Source organism: Lathamus discolor, chromosome 5 (assembly GCF_037157495.1).
Source record: "Lathamus discolor isolate bLatDis1 chromosome 5, bLatDis1.hap1, whole genome shotgun sequence".
Taxonomy (NCBI): domain Eukaryota; kingdom Metazoa; phylum Chordata; class Aves; order Psittaciformes; family Psittacidae; genus Lathamus; species Lathamus discolor.
This window is the reverse complement of record NC_088888.1, coordinates 113,830,211-113,850,365: the sequence shown is the minus strand read 5'-3', so window position 1 is coordinate 113,850,365 and position 20,155 is coordinate 113,830,211. Positions and strand designations below refer to the sequence as shown.

The 20,155-nt window shown below is 40.0% G+C and overlaps 1 protein-coding gene across 1 annotated transcript; it reads left to right on the top strand.

The window, feature by feature from the left end:
- Positions 1 to 7: 7 nt before the first annotated feature.
- TRMT6 (tRNA methyltransferase 6 non-catalytic subunit) lies at positions 8 to 15,492 on the top strand. The gene is made up of 11 exons (XM_065682185.1): positions 8 to 145; positions 2,530 to 2,657; positions 3,083 to 3,192; positions 6,778 to 6,869; positions 6,956 to 7,039; positions 8,232 to 8,356; positions 9,612 to 9,970; positions 10,179 to 10,264; positions 13,467 to 13,569; positions 13,660 to 13,746; positions 15,087 to 15,492. Exons 1-11 carry the CDS (start codon positions 45 to 47, stop codon positions 15,258 to 15,260), a joined length of 1,449 nt encoding a protein of 482 aa, XP_065538257.1. The 5' UTR covers positions 8 to 44; the 3' UTR covers positions 15,261 to 15,492.
- Positions 15,493 to 20,155: the final 4,663 nt, after the last annotated feature.

The window sequence follows — 20,155 nt, the reverse complement described above, 5'->3', positions numbered from 1 at the left end:
CGCACTGGCCACCTGCGCGGTGCGGGAGCGCACGAGTGGCGGTGATGGAGGGCGGCGTGAGTTTGGTCTCGCGTATTCGTGAGGGGGACTGTGCTGTCCTGAAGCGGGACGATGTCTTCAAAGCGGTACCCGTGCTGCGGCGGAGGTGAGGGGTGTTCGGTGCTGCTTGTTGTCTCCCCCTTGGCCGAGGTTCTCGCGCTCCGCTTCCCCCCACCCTCGAGGCGGCTCCAATGGTCGCCTGCCTGAGGGAAGGGGGGTCCCTGTGCGGCTGTTGTGACCCACAGGTCCTTGCTATGCAGTCAGGAATAACGGCCTCACCAGGCCGAGGTGACAGGCAGCGTGAAAGGTGTCAGTGCTGCCTCAGTTCTTGGGAGGAAAAACTCCGGAAAATCACCTCGCTGCGTTTCTTATATAAGTTTGGAAGTTATTTAATGTGTTTCTGTGTTTTCGTTGTTAAACGGGAGCCGATTGAAGAGGAGGAAAGGTGTGGCAGTCTGAAAAGCATGTCTCCATCATATTTCTCTCACTGTGACATATAATATCCGCAAGATGCAATATTGCATTCTTAAGTAGGGATTGGCTTCAGGGTTCTCGTCGCTGTGAGGCTGTAGGAAGATCCTAGGTGTCAGGTCTGTATAGTTACTGGCTTGGAGAGGATGATATGAAAGGTTTCCTGTTTCTTTCTCCTAGGCCAACTGGCATAGCAAGAAGCACATGCACCCCAGCAGGAAATACGGTAATCAGTGGACACAGCCTGGGCTCGTCCCATTGCAGCAGACAATTTTATAGACCGAAGTGTAGAAGTCAGTGTTGGGTAATGTGGCCAGAGATCTGATTCAGTAGCGTGGAGCTTTAAAGGTACTATGCTTGAATGAGACTGATTTAAAAATGACATAGCTCAGACCAAGGGATTTGGGAGTACTGGCAATTGACAGTCGTAATGTTCACCAGTAGAATCTGGCACCGGAATCAGATAGTTACTCTGTTAGTCTGCAGAGCTCTGCCAAGATCTGCTCATTGGGTCCCTCTTCACTTTTTGTTTAAAACCCTTATCATAAAATAAAGAATAAAAAAGTCAGAGAGTAAATATTGCCATTTAAATGACAGTTTAAATGACAAAGGAAATTAAATTACTTTTGCATTGATTTTTCCCTTTTTATAATCTGATGTGGGTCAGGACAGTCAACACATGGCAATAGCTGTGGTTGGATGTTCTGTTTTGAATGGTCATCAAAATAAAATTGGAATACATGCATGCAATTTTTTATATGTCTAAATTCTTTTCAGTAATTTCAAGTTTTTATGAAGTTTTATTAGTCTTTTAAGATCTAGTTGGCAGGGATTAATAGACTCTGTGAGCAAGTATATTAATTTTGTACGAAAAGAATTTGGTATTGTCTGACAGAACTTTCTTCTTATGCTTTATTTAAGTTCTGGATTGTACTTGGAGATTTAAGTAGTTTCATATGCAAAGAATATGCATGAATTGCATTCTTCAGCCAGTAGAAAAATGGAAATAACAAAGAACATAACCTTTTTGGTTAGCTTCAGAATTAGTAGTGAGTCTTATCAGCAAAGTAAGAGCTCTTAATGATAAATTTTGATAATGATAAATTTTGATTCAAATGTGAGTGTGGCATATACACTGGTACCTGTTTCATTTGACAACATTGGTGTTTCTCTGGTCAGCAAGAAAACCTTTGTAGGTCAGGCTGAAAGTTAAAGGCTTTTTGGATCTTGTTTTGTGTGGAGGAAGAGTGCAAACCTCCTTTAGTGCAATCAAAATGAAAGTGATAATAAATGTTTGTATTAAACATTTCTGCTGTCTTCTTCATAGTCTTGGCAAATGTTATTTCAAAGGAGCTCTGCAAAATACAGGCTCATGCTCATCAAGAGGAATGGCTTTAAACTGAAAAAGGGTAGATTTAGGTTAGATATTAGGAGGAAATTCTTTGCTATGAGGGTGGTGAGAGACTGGCACAGGTTGATCAGAGAAGCTGTGGCTGCCCCATCCCTGCCAGTGTTCAGGGCCAGGTTGAATGGGGCTCAGAGCAACCTGGTCTAGTGGAAGGTGTCACTGCCCATGGCAGGGAATTGGAACTGAATGAGCTTTAAGGTCCCTTCCAACCCAAACCATTCTGTGTCCTTTTTCACTATTCTGCATGACCCAGCCTAGATTTAATATACTTCAGATTCATTTAATTCCTTCCTCTGATGTTCTCTGTCACAAATGGTACTCTGTAATTCAAGTGCTATAGACTTATTTTAGCTGCCATTATAGAATTCTTTTGAACTGGAGAAAAAAAAAACAAAACTTACTGTATGCTCAACTGAAGTTCTTTCCTGACCACTTTCAGTTAAATATGGTTTTGTGATTAATTTCACTTTTTATGCTTGTCCTCCTGGTTTTCTTCAAGAATATGGATAAAAATGGCATGTGTGAAGCTGTAGTTTAGTTTCAGCTGTTGTGGGTTTCCGACATGGTAAAAAGTAATGCTTTTAATATCATCAACTTTTTTATTATTTCAGAAAAATTATTTTTGAGAAGCAGTGGTTCTACCTGGATAACGCCATTGGTCATGTTTATGGAACTACATTCGAAGTAACCGGTGGTGGAAACCTCCAGCCAAAGAGAGAGGCTGAAGAGACTAACAAAGGTATTGCAAGGGACTAACTGATGTTTGGGAAAAAAAAAGAATGAATTCCAGTTGATTTGTTTCTTTGATAATACCAAAGGTGATGGAAAAGCTTTGTATTAATCATCGGTTAACTTAACGTTACTTAACGTTTTTTCTGTCATAAAAGTGCATGATTTTGTCTTAATCTGTTGTTTCACTATTCTCATGAAAAATAAGCTTTTTAATATGGGATAATATTTGGGCCTTACTTTGGGTGAATATATATACATTAAGATGTGTTCTGCATATTACATTTCATTGATTGCTTAGGCAATACTTTGCAAGGCCATGAAGCATATGGGTTTAATCCTGAGAAGTCTGCTTTCTGTAAAACTAAAATCATGTTTTTCCAACTTAAAGATATTTAGAGGGAGATTTTACAAATCTATATCCTTTTCCTTTAGAAACAAAAGAAGCAGGTACAGATAATCGTAACATAGTTGCCGATGGAGCGTCTCAAAAACTGACTCAGGATGACATAAAGGCTTTGAAGGACAAGGGTGTTAAAGGACAGGTAAAAATAAGGTTTTGGTGTCATTTCTGTGCTACCTTGATGGTTATATTTTAGCTTATGAAATAGGCTATTCTTTTTATCGGTGCATAGACTTCAGTGCTTTTTCTTTGTTCTGCTGCCCAAGTCATTGATTTCCCTAAAGATCTGGTTTTACAAAAATGCAAAGGCTATTTTGATAGAAAACTTCATGTAAGGTTAGCATCTCTGTCAATAGAGAGCAAATTATGAATTTATATGGCATCAGAAGTCATAACAAGACAAAAATATTAAAAACTTTAAAGAAAGTTCACATAATCACCTCTCAGTTTTGTTTGTTCATAAGGTTAAAATCAGTGTTTCTATACTACAGACCTGTTAATTATGCAATAATTAATCAAAGGTGTGGGAAGGGATTATAGATGAATACCAAAGTGGTAACAAAGAACACTATGTAACCTATATATTATCAGTGTGCCTCTAGGCAGTACCTACCAAACACATGATGCCAAAACACGTTTTATCTGCATCTCAAAAGCAAAGACTATTCTTAAGAGATCTGTTCTGTTAGAAAAGAGTTCGATTTTTACCCTGCAGTTTGTCAAAAAGCAGTGAGGCCATATTAAATGTTAATAAACCACTGCAGCCAGTTCTGTTGCACGCATATTATCAGGCAGAATTCTCTGTTGTCTTTGGTTTACCCATTCAAATAAAAATAAGAAATTGCTCATGCTTACACCAAGTTCATCTCCTTTTTGCATCTTGCTGTCTGCTGCTGCTCCTCAGGGCAGCTGTTCTGCTTTTGCCCACTTAATAATGGATGGCTCCAAGGAGTTAAAATTGGTATTTCTTCCGTTTCCGTGGTTGTGCTGCTAGTTGTGTTAGCTCCTTGAGAGGAATGTACTAATCAGTCTGATAGCTTTGATGTTTTTCATTCAATCTCATTATCTGTGGCAGAAGATCACTCTGGCTTTCTGTATGTCCTCAGCATGCCTGTGCCATATACCTACCATACTTTTATTTTAGTTTATTAAAATATCCTACTTCGTTAACTCTAGTTTCTGAACTGTAGCTGAATATTCATTTTAGACTGTGTTATACATTGGATGCTGGAGAGGGACTCTTCATCTCAGGGTCTGTAGTGATAGGACAAGTGGTAATGGGTTTAAACTTAAACAGGGGAAGTTCAGGTTAGATATAAGGAAGAAATTCCTTACTGTGAGGCACTGGAACAGGTTGTCCAAAGAAGCAGTAAATGCCCCAACCCTGGCAGTGCTTAAATCCAGGTTGGGTAGAGCTTTGGGCAATGCAGTCGAGTATGAGGCGTCCCTGCCCATGGCAGGAGCATTGGAACTAGATGATCTTCAGGTCCTTTCCAACCCAAACCATTCTATGATATGAACAGTGACAGGTATTATTCTTCCATAAATGACTGAAAAATCTGAACTCATGTTTGTGAATGGCATGTCTTTGTGATGCAGGCTCATTTTAGAAAAGATTGTTACTTGAAATAAAGCAACCTCAGTGTTAATGGGGCCCATCACTTCCCAAATCCTTCCCAGGTGCTGAGGGATAATTATTAGGATGAAGACATGAAGTGGCATGTACTCCCAAGGCGTTATGTAGTGCTGTCAGGGCATTGTGTAGTGCTGCAGCTTCCTTTTGGCTTTTGCTTGCTCTAGAGAAATATTCCTCAGGTTCCTCACTGTAAATTTAACAAAACACCCCAACAAAACAGCACAGGTATTGCATTTAACTTTTTCTGAGAATAAGGCAAAAAAGGAAAGGTAAGTTGCCTCATGCCATTAATAATACCTTTTAAGGGTTTGAAGGACTTTTAAGAACTAATGGTTTGAAAAGCAGCAATAGCAAGTGAAAAGTATGTGCACCACTGCATTTTGGAGCAGGTTCTTAAAAGTGCAATAGGAGATGCTATGTCCACATTGAAAAGAATCTTTTTTGTCATTCCTTCCCCTGCCAGTTCCTGTGAGGCCAGGGTATACTATTGTTCTTGTTTAATAGAAATGTACAATTTTAGCAGTTAAACTACTTTGATCACAACAGCCAAAACAGCACTCTGCAGCATTTGTTCTTGTATTGCAGACAGGGAGACAAATCCGTTTTTTTTGTTGGAGGACTTAGTGATCCTTCCAGCTGTAACCCAAAAATATGAGGAAGAGTTTGATTTGGCAAAGAGAGGAGATGAGAACAAGGAGACCAGGAAATAAAAACTGGAATTTTGAGAAAACCTGGGAGATAGTCAAGGAAGAAGTCAGGGGAGTATTGTAGGAAATAGTAAATGCTGGGTTTGACATTGTGCAAGGAGTTGGTACAGGAGTCCAGCACAATCTGTGATGCAGACAAAGTGGTATAAGGAAAATGTCTGCAAAGTAGTCAGACTATAGGGGAAGAACTAGGACAACATGGCGAAAAAAAGATACCCTCAAAGATAGAGATGCTGAAGTCAGCCAAAGAGACCCAAAGAGGGAGTTGGATTAAAGTAAATGTTACATATGACATCAGGTTCCTTATTTTGTTTTGTTGTTGTAAAGTATTTTGTCTGTATAGCTCAACACAGGACTTGGGGTACTGTTGTGCAATCCAGTTATTATGGTGAATGTTAGACTAACAGTGTATGTCAGTTGTTCTATAATAACTGACAATAAACATAACTGACTCATTCAAAATCCCGTATGAAGACAGGCTGAGAAAGTTGGGGCTGTTCAGCCTGGAGAAGAGAAGGCTGCGTGGAGACCTCAGAGCAGCCTTCCAGTACCTGAAGGGGGCCTATAGGGATGCTGGGGAGGGACTCTTCGTCAGGGACTATAGTGACAGGACAAGGGGTAACAGGTTAAAACTTAAACAGGGGAAGTTTAGATTGGATATAAGGAGGAAATTCTTTCCTGTTAGGGTGGTGAGACACTGGAATCAGTTGCCCAGGGAGGTTGTGAGTGCTCCATCCCTGGTGGTGTTCAAGGCCAGGTTGGATGAAGCCTTGTGTGGGATGGTTTAGTGTGAGGTGTCCCTGCCCCTGGCAGGGGGGTTGGAACTAGATGATCTTGAGGTCCTTTCCAACCCTAACTATTCTATGATTCTATGATTCTATGAACATACAGGATAATAAAAAGTAGCTAATCACTTGGAGAAAGCAGGGTAGTCTCATTCACATTCAGCATGGGATAGGAATATTTAGGTATTGAGGCTTCACAGTAAGGGTTAAAGTAATGATTTGCTGATGCCTAAAGGAACAATCATGGTTTTAATTCATTTTGGGCCAGTATGAGTCTGACCTCTCTCATGGGTTAGTTCTGGCACCTACCAGACTCCTTCCCCACAAAACGCCCCATTTCCAGGATAGGCATTTTCAATTGCACATTTTCATGCTGGCATTATGTAGCTACAGAATGCCAAGAGACAAAAGTAGACAATTAAATTACTGCACTTGTCATGTTGAGTAACAGGAATTTACTTCACTGTTAATGTCAGTAGAAATTAATGGTATACATGTCTCTACTAGAAGAAAATATTTTCAGTGTTTGTTTAAAAAATAATCTATATAAAATGAACGAGAAATACCAGCTATAATAAAAAGAAATTGTTTCTTCCAAGGAAATAGTTCAACAGTTAATAGAGAACAGTACAACGTTCAGAGACAAAACAGAATTTTCTCAAGATAAATACATAAAGAAGAAGAAAAAAAAGTAAGTGAATTTCAAGGTGTAGAAAATATTTAGTAGTTCTCTAATTTGCAGAGCTTAGGATAAAACTTGCTGTGTGTTTCTTACAGATATGAGGTACTTATTACAATTGTGAAACCATCCACTCGCATTCTTTCAACTATGTATTATGCAAGGGAACCTGGAAAAATTAAGTAAGTTTTTATTTTGTTTCTTTTTTCAAATTATGAAAAATTATAATTTATAAAAAATTATAAATTCTATTATAATTTTTTAACAAATTATAACAAAGATATTTTTGTATTCTTTCAAAATACCTGTATTATTCTGGAGTATATAATATTCACATATCTTTTTCCCTATTAATGGAAAGAAAATTAAAAATGTGATATAGAAAATGAACCAATATGCTATATTGCAGCAGAGACGAAGACTTTTGCATCCAGACGAAGCTTTCACCATTTCCCTACCACCACCATCTTGCTAATTATCTATGGAGGCAGAGGCTCTCCACATGTTCTTACCTGGTTTTGGTCAGTGACATATGATCTCTTGTTTTCTAGCTCAGTAATCAAAATAACAAGCCACCTACCAGAAGCATGAATTTTTGTTTTTAATGTGTTTGGGATTCAAAACCTTCTTCAGTCAGAAGTCTTTCTAGAATTTGAAAACAATGTGGTTAACATTGGGGATGGGGGAGGTGAGAACAACAGAGACCTAGCAGTGTTTGATTTTCACTTACCTAAATTAAATGGCGCACTGTTACAGACATTGTTTTAAGTGAATTTGTTGTTTTTAAAGTAGTAAGAGTAGATCTAAGATGCTGAGACTTAAAACCCTCAAATTTATGTTACTTAAGGCTTCCCAAATCTTTTTCCGTCTTCCCCCACTCCATCAGTTAGCTTTATTTATCTACTAAGATTAGTTGTCATTTCCTTGGCCATCACTGAGTCTCTTTAGTGCATGTGCTGTGGTCAGTAGAGTTTGGTTTTGGTCCTGGATTGCAGGTGGTGCATGTCGCTGCAGCAATTAGGAAATACATCCAAATACCATTTGTTCTTTACAAAACTGACCTATCAGAGAAAACAAAGTTTAAAAAATATTTTGTCTCACTGACACAGCAGATGTCCACTTTAGTATGTGCACCCTACTTCACATCTTACTTTTGCCTTCCCTGCTAATTCCTTGTTGGCTGTGATTCTAGTCCTTTTTTATTAACAGATGGTTAATTATAAGTGCCCACATGGTGACTCTGAAGACCGCTGATGCTGTTCCTGAAAATCTTCCTGTAATCCAGCTTTTTTTGACAGGCTCCTGAGCTAATACACAGTATTTCTAACTCTTAAGAAAACTAACTTGGTATTGCTAAACCCCCCTGTCTTCCAGCTACCTGCGGTATGACACCCTGGCTCAGATGTTGACTTTAGGAAACATCCGTGCTGGCAACAAGATGATTGTAATGGAAACATGTGCAGGCCTTGTGCTGGGTGCAGTGATGGAGCGAATGGGAGGTGAGGAATATGGTAGCTTAAGTAATGTATGGACTGAGGTCTTACTTGAAACTTAAGAAATGCATATGTATGTGGTACGTCTAAAAGGCAGTACTTCAAAATGCATTCTCAGTTTTTAAAATGACTTTCAGTGTCTCCACTATTCAAAGAGATACTTGGTTTTCCATTGGAGACAGTTGTATTTTGCATATTACAGTTTGATTTATTTTACACCATTTAAAAAAGGAATAGGAAATCTAAAGTTGGTATCACTCTATGTAGGTCTGTTTTAGTTTCTGTCTTAGCATAATGATATTGTGTACAGAAAAGGCTGTAAGGAGCTTGTATGCTGATTAGTCCCAGGCACTTGGGAAGTCCAGGAAGGTCAATGGCAGAAAACAGGAATAGTAACACTGGAATTCAGACAGCCCACAGCACTGGAAATATCATCATTCCTCTTGTTCATCGCACCAGAGGTTTAATGTATGCAAAATGTGCATTTTGAAAACTAAGTCAAACTTATTCTGGAATATGCTCAAGAAAATGTCATATATGACTTCTATGTTTCAAACTTAGTTAACTAGTTTAATTACAAATCAGTCAAAGACACTAGAGAGAGGTCACAGTTATATTCCAGAAGCCTAGAAAGGTAGGAGGTGCTATCTAATGTTGTGCACCCAGATGTGCTGACTGTTGGCTGAGGAGCTCACTGGCAGCTGTACTGTAATTTGGTTTCTGTTTCAGCAACTTTTGGCCATATGGGTACTTTCTGAAGTACATTAAATAAGATGCCATTTCAGTCTAACTATTGAAAAGCTCTTTTTAGTATGCTTAAACATCTGACATCTCTTCCTTTAGCATCTGGATGTTGAAGAAATTCTTTGCCTATAAATACTGTTTAAACTAGCCTTTATTTTTTTCTCAAAACCACTCCATAGTTACAAGTAACGAATACTATATCAAATGTCTTTTAATTCTTAATTAAATTGGCTTTTCTAACAATTTGTCACTACTTACATGTTCTGTGCTCATCCTAAATACATGCGGAATCTTTGAGTTACCTTGTTCTTTTGACTTTTAGTAACTTGTTCTTCCAATAAAGATCCTCTACCTTGAGGCATGCTTCAGCATATTTAACCTAATGAAGGTTAGATTAAACCCAGGCAATTTACTTGTCTATTTCTAAATGAACACTTCATTTTAGCATTTTAGAAATTTTAAGCAATTTAAGAAATTCTGCCTTTCCAATGTGTTTTTGATTCTCTTGCTCTTGTAGGCTATGGATCCATTATTCAAATGTATCCAGGAAGGGGACCTGTTAGAGCTGCTACCAGTTGTTTTGGATTTCCAAAAGTCTTTTTTGATAACCTCCATGAATTCCCTCTCAGCGAAGTGAATAGTCTGCTCTCTGGGACATTTTCTACAGAGACTCTGCCTTCAGAACCTGAAGATAATGCGATAATGGAAGAAGAAAGCAATGCATTGACTGATGAGAAGCAGACTTCCCTACAGGAAACAGAAGAGGAATCTACTACTGAAGCAGCTATGGAGATCAACCAACCAGAAGAGCAAGAAACAATGGACATTAATGCTGAAGATGTAGAACATAAAGAGAACAAAGAAAATAAGGAAAATGTAAGAATATTTATCGTGGCTACTGAAGTTTTACAACGTCTTATGTACTTTTACAATGCCATCTGAATCAGACATGCTGGAATACAGCTTAATCAGGTGTCAAAATGGAACTCTGGAAGTTGTCTTTTGTCTTACATGAAGCCATCTAAGATGAAAAAATATATGGTTACCAGTTAAAGTGCAAACTTGTTTGTTTTGTTGTTCAAAGGTTCAGGAAAAGCAAAGAAAACAGTGGGAGAGAAGGAAAAAGCTGTTAGAAACTGCTGCTTTGTTGAGAGAGAAGAATGCTGATGGGTGAGTTTGTAGTCAGAAGCATGTTTGAAAACACACCTACAGGAAATAATTTCCTTTGAAACAAATCAAAGCTTTGCTTTAAAAATAAACCAATTTATTTCTTTATATTTACAAGCAAGCAGTCAACCCAGATGTGTCTTGGGTCTATTTTGGTTCTTACCTGGGTGAGATTTTTTTTCTGTTATTTAAATAGTTTGAAGTTTCATGATCTAACAGTCATGGTTTCCTGACTAGCTACAAGTAAACATTCAAAAAGAAATAAATCTCTCCCATCCAAAGAGAAACAGAATCCAGGAGGAATTTAATACAAAATGATTGCCAATTAAAATAATTCCAGGATTCTGATTGGCAAAGTAGAACCTGAGGGTTTGAGTTTATTAAATTGGATCCAAGTTTATTGGTTTGGGGTTGGTTGGTTGTTTTTAGAAACTCATTTCTTTCTTACACAGGAGAAAACACATAACTTCGTTTACTTATTTAGCCAGGATCGATTGTTCCCAAGGAACAATTTCAAATAAAGATTTAGTATCAGAAGTTTAAAACAAATACAATAAATATATTCCTAGAATGATTCTATGATTAAACGTGTTCCCATAGTAGTGTAAGAGGATTTGGTGGTTTTAACTTGTGACTTCTTCATGATGTTCATAGCAAATGCTGAAGTGATTTGAGTTAATCAAGTAAAGTTGATTCAATTAATAACATTCATTTTCCCATCTTAATAATATTGGCTCCCTGGGAATAAAGCAGTTCTGCTTGGGTAAATTTTAATACACGTTTATTGGTTATCGTTAAATGCTTGTGTATAACTTTGTATTATGATGAAATATTTTAACTTGTGCTCATTCATATCTAACATATTTAAGTGGTAGAATTACTATAAAAAGGCAGAGACAGGGCATGCTGTGTTCCCCAAAGCAATCAAATGGTACAGGAGGTTTGTAAAAAGTCCTGCACATCTGTTTGGCAGCAGGAGCACCACTGGCCATTGCAGTGGGTGACCATGGTCCTGGTTTAAACCACAACAACATTAAGCTGCCTAAATAGCACCAGGGTTTTACCCTAGCTGGTTTTACCACTGTCTCCTGCAGCCATCATTATAATTAATTTCTGTGTGTGGTCTGGCAAAGTGGAAACTAATATATGCTTTGATACTTCCTATAGTGTAAAACAGTATTTTTGGATTGTTGATTAAGTTTGAATTTAAGTTTGAAATTAACGAAGTCTATTTAGTATTTGTCTCTTGTTCAGTTGTTTGCAATCACTTGTATACTATTTCTGCCCTTTGTAATGCATGAAAGCCATAACAAATTACCTACTTGAAGGGAGGAGTGATTCCTCTTTAGGAAGTCTTCAGCATGATGAGGGGAAGAGAAGTTTATGGTTGCCTGAAGGCACTGTCACAGATGGCTCAGTCAGGATCACCTTTCTTTAGTCATCTGCCTTTTATAGCTCACCATTTGTTTAGATCAAGAACTGCAGGGAACATACTGCTAAGCCAGGAAAAATTGGCCTGGAATAAAGAAATGCTTCAAACTAACGACATGGTGTATGAGTAGAAGCAGGCAGGGAAGAAGTTAGGGGTTTGTTTTGCAAGAGAAACAGGGAAAGGATGGGTAAAAAAAAAATTGAGGTGGGGAGAAAGATTAGGATTTATTATCAGAGTAAAGAAGAACTGGGTGAGGTAAAGACTGGCACCAGCTTTAAGAGAATTAATTCTTGAGGTCCCGGATTTAACAATATTTACTACTTAATGTAGAAGATAAAAAATTTATTTAAATTGTATCTTCTGTGCTGTTATGTGTTAAAACATTGCTTGTACTACACTGATTTGTTCAATTCCATTTTTATGAGAGTCGAAGTCTGTCATAGGTCTTTGGGGGGGAAAGGAAGACATAAGGGATTTGGTATTCTTTTAAAGAAGACTTCTTTAAGATAGACTATTTTTCTGATACTACAGAAGTGGAAATTTGTTCATAGACACTTCATGTGTTCAGAATTAAACCATATCCTCCTCCCTGCCCTTCTGTGCCCTTCCTCTCCTCATCTTCCCCTCTCACCCATTCCATTAATTTTGTGGCTGGCCAGACCACCTGCTGACAACAATATGTGCTGCCATATGAGGGAACAGAATTTGATTTTTCGCAGTCTCTCTCATCTCTCACCTTCCTGATGTCTGGCAGAGCTCCTGGCAGCATCAGTGCAGCATTCCAAGCCTCCTGAGACTCAGTTCGGAGTATTTCTCTTTATGATCTGCTTGGTTAATTACTGTGCACAAACGTTTTGAAGTTTGGATTTGAAGTAAATGGCTCACAAGGCCACGATGGGCAGAAAACCAAAACAGAAACCACTGGAAGGATTGTCTCACCTCTTTTGTTGTTTTCAGAAAATTGAACATCCATTTATACCTCTTTTTTGGTAGGTGGTTTAACAGTGTCTCCAGTGCTTCTTGCTCCCCTGGAGAACAAATTTAAATTGATGAGTCTTCTCGTAGAGTATCTGTATACTGGAGAAGTAGTTTCATTAGCCAGATCTTTCTGCATCAGAACAACTTACTGATTTACTCAACCAGATCTAGTTTAGCAGTGATTTTCTTGATTAACTCTACATTAGTCTGTAGAGAGTCCTAACTATCTGTTATACTATGATATTGAACTGTGAGAATGGAGAATAAAATATGAAACCTTTAAAGGAAAACTTAAGTTGGCAAGGACATAATTTCTTTTTTAAAGATTTTCTAGTCATATCCATTAAGGGCTTGTTTTATAGAATAACTTTTATATAAAACTTATTTAATGAAGATGATCCAGTCTATACAGAATCACAACTGAGGTTCCATTCTAAGTGACAATTATCAGTCACAAAATGTAAACTCTATTTGGAGGGCGGGCTTAGCGTAGAGAAAGCATCATGCAAATTCTTGGGTTGGAAGAATTAGTGTGGAGCTCAGCACAGCTGAACCGAGTGCTCCTGTGGTGCCTTTAATATACTGCACTTTAGGGAGCAAGTGTTTTATCCTCTTAATTATGCAAGTAGGAAATCGTGATCTGTTCTTGTATTTGGGGAGTTGTTGGAGCCATGAAAACATGCTGATGAGCAACATTTAAGCTGTAATTGATTGCTGTACTAAGTAGGAGAAAATGACACTTGATGAATAGGTTTCAGAAGCAAAAGACTAATGTGCATGAAATTTCTTTTGCAGCTTAATTGTAGCCAGCAAGTTTCATCCCACTCCTTTACTGCTTGCTTTACTGGAATTTGTTGCTCCTTCAAGGCCTTTTGTTGTCTACTGCCAGTATAAAGAGGTAAACCATGTTTCTTACTTTAGCTGTTATAGCTAAAGTAAAGTTTGGGACTGTTCTGCTCTATAATCTACTATTTGTTTTCTCTTTAAGCCGTTAGTAGAATGTTACACAAAGCTGAGGGAAAGAGGCGGTGTTATTAACCTAAAGCTGTCTGAAACCTGGCTACGGAACTACCAGGTAAGGAGTACAGTGAGTGGCTGTAAGAGAGGGTGAAATGCCTCCACAATTAAAAATACCAGTTCCTCTAACTTTGTTTGAATTAGATGTTTGTACATGTGGAGTAGTACCCTCTCAACAATGAAGAAACAGAAGCATCTCTGATTTCTGAGCAGCTCACCACCTCTGGAGAGGTTCTTTTATCTTCCTGATTTTCTCCTTGCCTATAGGCTTCTGGAGTCCATGAGGAATTATTATTATATCATCATCATCTTCTCTTTTTTATTTTTTGCTGGGTTTTAAGCTCATAAGGATTGTGCAATGCAACTATGAAGTAGTAGCAGACTGATAACACATCTAGTTTCTGTGGTGGGTTTTTTGTCTGATGTCTTTCCAATGTTGTCTGTCATAATAATGTAAGTTATTGGTATGATTATTCCTTTTCTGCCCTTCATGTCTAACCAAATTCAAGCAATTGTTAAATTTACCCAAGTGTCATGGTTTAAGCCCAGCTGGTAACTCAGCACCACGCAGTCATTCACTCACACTCCTCTTCCTCACTCCGGGCAGGATGGGAAGGAGAATTGAAAGGATGTAAACTCCATGGGTTGAGATAAGAACAATTTAATAACTAAAGTACAATATAATACTATTACTACTAATTATAATAATTACTATTTGGGGGATGACTTAATTCAAGGGTAGCCATGATTACTGACTATTGATCAGGCAACCAGACTGGGAACAATGAGGAAACTCACAGATGAAGATGTCCACACAAGTTAGGCGTGGCGAGGGTGACTGTGTCCAGGTGCAGGTAGGAACAACACACTACAGTGTCCTGGACACTGTAAATGAGCGCAGACCTGTGATGGCAGTCACAGCAATGAGGAAGCGTAACTGAAGAGAAAGCATTTACAGAAAAGTACAGTGTAGTTGACAGTGATGGTTCATTGCCATGCCTTACCTGGAGAGTAGCTACATAAAGACGATGGTGACAGAACTGGAAATTACTACTCAATGCTGTTAGACCAGCTGTGGCTTCCTGCAGAGTACACCGGTTCTGAACACATTTACTGGGACTTTCATGGATCCCAGACTGGCTTTACAGCTTTGCTGGAACGGCAATAAGTAGTAATCAGCAAAGCCCATAATCTCATGTATTTCTGTGGTTCCTGGTATCAAATACTTGGCCCTTTAAAGACAAAATACGTTTTCCAAAGGGCTGTTGTTGTGATGGCTGGAAAAAAAAATGACATCTTGCACTGTAAGTTTAAAATACACACTTTGATGTGCACCTACAGAGTGAGTTCTTACAGATGCTTGATTTCTTGTTTATTTTGGGTTTTGTGTTTTTAAAGGTCTTACCGGATCGAAGCCATCCAAAACTGACAATGAGCGGAGGTGGAGGGTACCTTCTGTCTGGTATAACTGTTGTCTTGGATAAGGACAAATCTGATTCCAGTAACTTAGAAGCACTGAAGATGGAAGAGCCATCATCTAAAAGATGCAAAGTTCAAGACCTCCATTGTTAACATTTGAAGAATCATAGAATCATAGAATAGTTAGGGTTGGAAAGGACCTCAAGATCATCTAGTTCCAACCCCCCTGCCATGGGCAGGGACACCTCACACTAAACCATCCCACCCAAGGCTTCATCCAACCTGGCCTTGAACACTGCCAGGGATGGAGCACTCACAACCTCCCTGGGCAACCCATTTCAGTGCCTCACCACCCTAACAGGAAAGAATTTCCTCCTTATATCCAATCTAAACTTCCCCTGTTTAAGTTTTAACCCATTACCCCTTGTCCTATCACTACAGTCCCTATTGAAGAGTCCCTCCCCAGCATCCTTATAGGCCCCCTTCAGGTACTGGAAGGCTGCTATGAGGTCTCCATGCAGCCTTCTCCAGGCTGATCAGCCCCAACTTCCTCAGCGTGTCTTCATACGGGAGGTGCTCCAGTCCCCTGATCATCCTCGTGGCCTCCTCTGGACTTGTTCCAGCTGTTCCATGTCCTTTTTATGTTGAGGACACCAGAACTGCACACAATACTCCAGGTGAGGTCTCACAAGAGCAGAGTAGAGGGGCAGGATCACCTCCTTCGCCCTGCTGGTCACACTCCTTTTGATGCAGCCCAGGATACAGTTGGCTTTCTGGGCTGCGAGCACACACTGAAGCTGGCTCATGTTCATTTTCTCATCGACCAGCACCCCCAAGTCCTTCTCTGCAGGGCCGCTCTGAATCTCTTCTCTGTCCAACCTGGAGCCATACCTGGGATTGCTCCGACCCAGGTGTAGGACCTTGCACTTGTCATGGTTGAACTTCATAAGGTTGGCATCAGCCCTCCTGACAAGCGTGTCAGGGTCCCTCTGGATGGCATCCCTTCCCTCCAGCGTATCAACCAGACCACACAGCTTGGTGTCATCGGCAAACTTACTGAGGATGCACTCAATCCCACTGTCCATGTCAGCTGTGAAGATGTTGAACAAGACCGGTCCCAACACTGATCCCTGTGGGACACCACTCATTACTGGTCTCCAGCGTGCGGCCGTCCAGCCAGTTCTTTATCCACCGAGTGGTCCATCCATCAAATTAATATCTCTCCAATTTAGAGAGAAGGATGTTGTGTGGGACAGTGTCAAACGCTTTGCACAAGTCCAGGTAGATGACATCAAGAAAGAAGAAATTAAGAATGGATTTGTTTTTTAGATCGCAAGAGTCTTAACTGTTAGTAAAATAACAAATACACATTCTGTGCTCTTGACAGCACAGGAATTGTGCCTGTCATACATCTGTCAGCAAAAAGCAGCAGGACTGCCTGGTAGGGAGGGCTGGCTCACTTTTTACCAGCATACACAATCAGAATGAGAAGAAAAACCCTTTGGAAGGAAACATCACAGTGACTTCAAAAAAAGAGCAGATCAAGAGAAGCTCAAGTATCAGTGAAAGCATTCTGTTTGTTTGGTGCCAAAAGTGGACATGATGAAGTAGTTTTTAAAAGGTTGAATTCCAAATCAACACATGGACCTTTGCTTTCCATTTTCCCAGAACAGGATCAAGATGACACACTGTAGGTAGTGATCTGCTCCCCCTTGGGACACAGAACCTGAATGTGTTCAGCAATTTAAGGAAGTGGAATCAACAGCAAAAATCAGTTTTCTTTCCGAAGGAACAGTAAAAAGAGAATACTAATGCCAGCACTTTACAGCATAACACGATTTTTCTAAATAAGTACAGAAGAGAGTGCCTGTTCAGAAATTATCAGATACTTAAACAGAATGTCTCTGTTAGCGTTGCCTGTCATTTTCCTGGGAGTTGTGATATGGTTTTACACCACTGTGTGTGTGTATATGTATTTATTCTCCTGGCTTATCTTTCATGTGTTGCCTCTTTTTAATTATTTTTTTTTTTCCACTTTGTAATTTCAATTAAACTACAGGATGCTTTTCTTAAGGAGCTTTATTTTAATTTTCCTACTTTTCCCTCTTTTGGGAAATAGAGGTCTGGCAGAGGCTTTAGGACGGGAGCACCCTTGCTGGCTGCACACCCTTGAACCTCCTGTTGGGGAGCTTTAGGCTGTGGAGCCAACAAACTTGGGCATTCTTGCACTTGCGTGTTAGGGGCAATCTGGAGCTCTGGGGTCAGGTAACCAGACTTCATAAAGCTGTAAAATTCTCTAATGAGAGCAGCATTGTTGAAATGCAAGTTATGATTGAAACGTGGGAGCCTTTATTTTTTTACAAGTAAGTAATTGGGGAAAATAGTACAAAATTGAGAGAGAGTGCATCCTGCAAGATTTTAATGTATTAAGTTGAAAATTATGTAATAAAAAGTGTATCGAAGAGAAGACACACAGGAGCTGAGGAAGAGGTAGATGGTACTTGCATATGTGTGTTTAGTCTCTATCAAGCATAGCTCAGGAGTCTGCTAATCAGGATGAGTGCCTTGTGTGCAGCTGCCCATTATGTGCATCTCCTGACGTGCTCCTCCAAGCATGAATCCTGCCCAGAGAGGGTGACGGAGGAGACCTGGGTGCTGCTGACACCTCAAGAGAGCCTCAGTCTTCCTGCAGCAGCCAGCAGGGTCCCAGCTCAATGGCTTACTGAACGCTCAAGCCTCTGCTCCTGTAACACGCTGGGGATGTCTGGCACGGCCTGCCTTGGCCTGGCAAAGGGATTGCTGCATGTAAAGGTACTTGGCACCTGTCTTTATTCCTGCCTTTCATCACAGAGCAAACATACAACTGCCTTCACTCTGTGAACTGGCTGAAAGTAGCTGATTAGAAGAAATGAGCAGTTCCTGAGCTTTCTAGTCCTGTGCTTTACTAGAACTACACATCAGATTTACCTCTAGCCAGGGGTGCACAAGCCAGAAGCAAGACAACATTTTCAGAAGCCGAAACCACCATCTGTGCTTCACTTGATTTCCTGGAACTAGGTTATGCACCTCAGTACACCGATACTTGTTTTAAATTGTAGCACCTAGCTTCAATGCCAAAAGTATGCACTTTGTCTTTAAATAATGCAAATTAATGTAAACCGTATTGAAGGGCTGTTAAAAAAAACCCCTCATGTTACCCATCAAAAAGTCTTGAGCAGGGAATGCAAATGTGTGGATAAAAACGGAACAGGCAGCACAGTCAAAACAGCTGCTCTGATCTTGGTGCTGGTGGCATCAGCCCCGCAGAGCAACACAAGTGGAGCAGGGAAAGGTGACGGATAAAAGGGCTGTCACAAAGCTCTTAGAACCACCGAATGATATTTGGTTTTCAGGTCTTTCCAGGGACGTGTTTAAGCAAAACTCTGCTGATTCTTGAGTGTGTATTTGCAAAAACAGAGCTTTTGAAAGAAGTTACATACTTGAACAGCTTAGAGAGTTTTCTGTGCTACAACTAAAGCTGTTTGCTTCTAGGTGTTCACATACTCATGGACGTGCTTTCTCTCATACCAGCTAGGGGAGGGAAGAAGTGTCCTCAGCTGGGGCACTTCCTAACTGTCCTTACTGTTGCTGGAAAAGGCTGATGAAGCCATAGAATCAACTAGGTTGGAAAAGGCCTTTGAGATTGTCAAGTCCAACATGGTGCTACTGAAGTCAAAATGTCAACTCCTTTGAGCCAGGATTCAGTCTTCATGTACCTTAACCAAGCAAGATGAAACATCTGAATGATTGAACCGAAGTCCCTGCCATAGCCATGCTCACACAGTTCAAGGATCAGTATCTTACTATTTTCCCTTTGTATTGCCTTATAGTTAATTGGAGAGTGTGTGTGTGTTTTAATGAGCAGGTGGATTAAAAGGATTAAGCTGGGATGATGGACACTGCACGTTTACTGATAATGTGACTCAGCTGAATCCTTGGTACAGCACCTCTCTCCTGTGTGCAAGCACAGAATCACAGAATGGTTTAGGTTGGAAGAAACCCTAAAGCTCATCCAGTTCCAACCCCCTGCCATAGGCAGTGACACCTTCCACTAGAGCAGGTTGCTCCAAGTCCCATCCCACCTGGCCTTGAACACTGCCAGGGATGGGACAGCCACAGCTCTGGGCAACCTGTGCCAGGGCCTCAGCACCCTTATAGTGGAGAATTTCTTCCTAATATCTAATGTGAATCTACCATTTGTCATTTTAAAGCCACACAAACAACTGAAGACACTGTCACAGCAGAAAGTTGGTAAAAACCATATTTGGATGAGTTTAATTAAATTGAACCCCAGATACTTGCAGTAATTGAAACTAATTATGGGATCATTTCTTTTACTGCTTTGTAGTTCACACAGCTTCATAGGTTACTAAGTGGTTCCTTCCACACTCCATTTACTCATGTAACGCATCCTACCAGTGATTACAGAGCCCATCCTGACCCACTGCTGCCTGCTGGGAAGCTCACCTTGCGCATGGTCGGCCCTGCTCCAGTGCTGCTCACCACAACCTGCTTGCCTGCAGTAGGCAGAAAGCACACATCATTAGCAAAGCATATTCAGTAGGTGATTAAATTAATGGTACTACTCAGTCTGAGTAAGTGGCAAAACCACGATGTGATGCATTGATTCTGAAGCACCACGTGCTTTCCAGATTAACAGACGTCCATTTGGTGTTACAGCCTCTTTGCTGCTTTAATGACTAATTTCCAAAACTAAATAATTCCCAGGATGTTTCTGAGTTACTGGAGCAAATTCATTGTTGTTCCTTCTTACCTCTTGTGCTCCTGCTAACTGGCAAATAAAGGGCACGGGGCAGGCTCCCTGTAACTGTCAAAATCATTGGTGAAACACAAGTCAGTGTGAGTTTTAGTGTGAGGTGTCCCTGCCCATGGCAGGGGGGTTGGAACTTGATGATCTTAAGGTCCTTTCCAACCCTAACTATTCTAAGTCAACATTTTGTACACAATGTGATACAGCTTACTTTGAAATAACCCAATCAATCGATCAA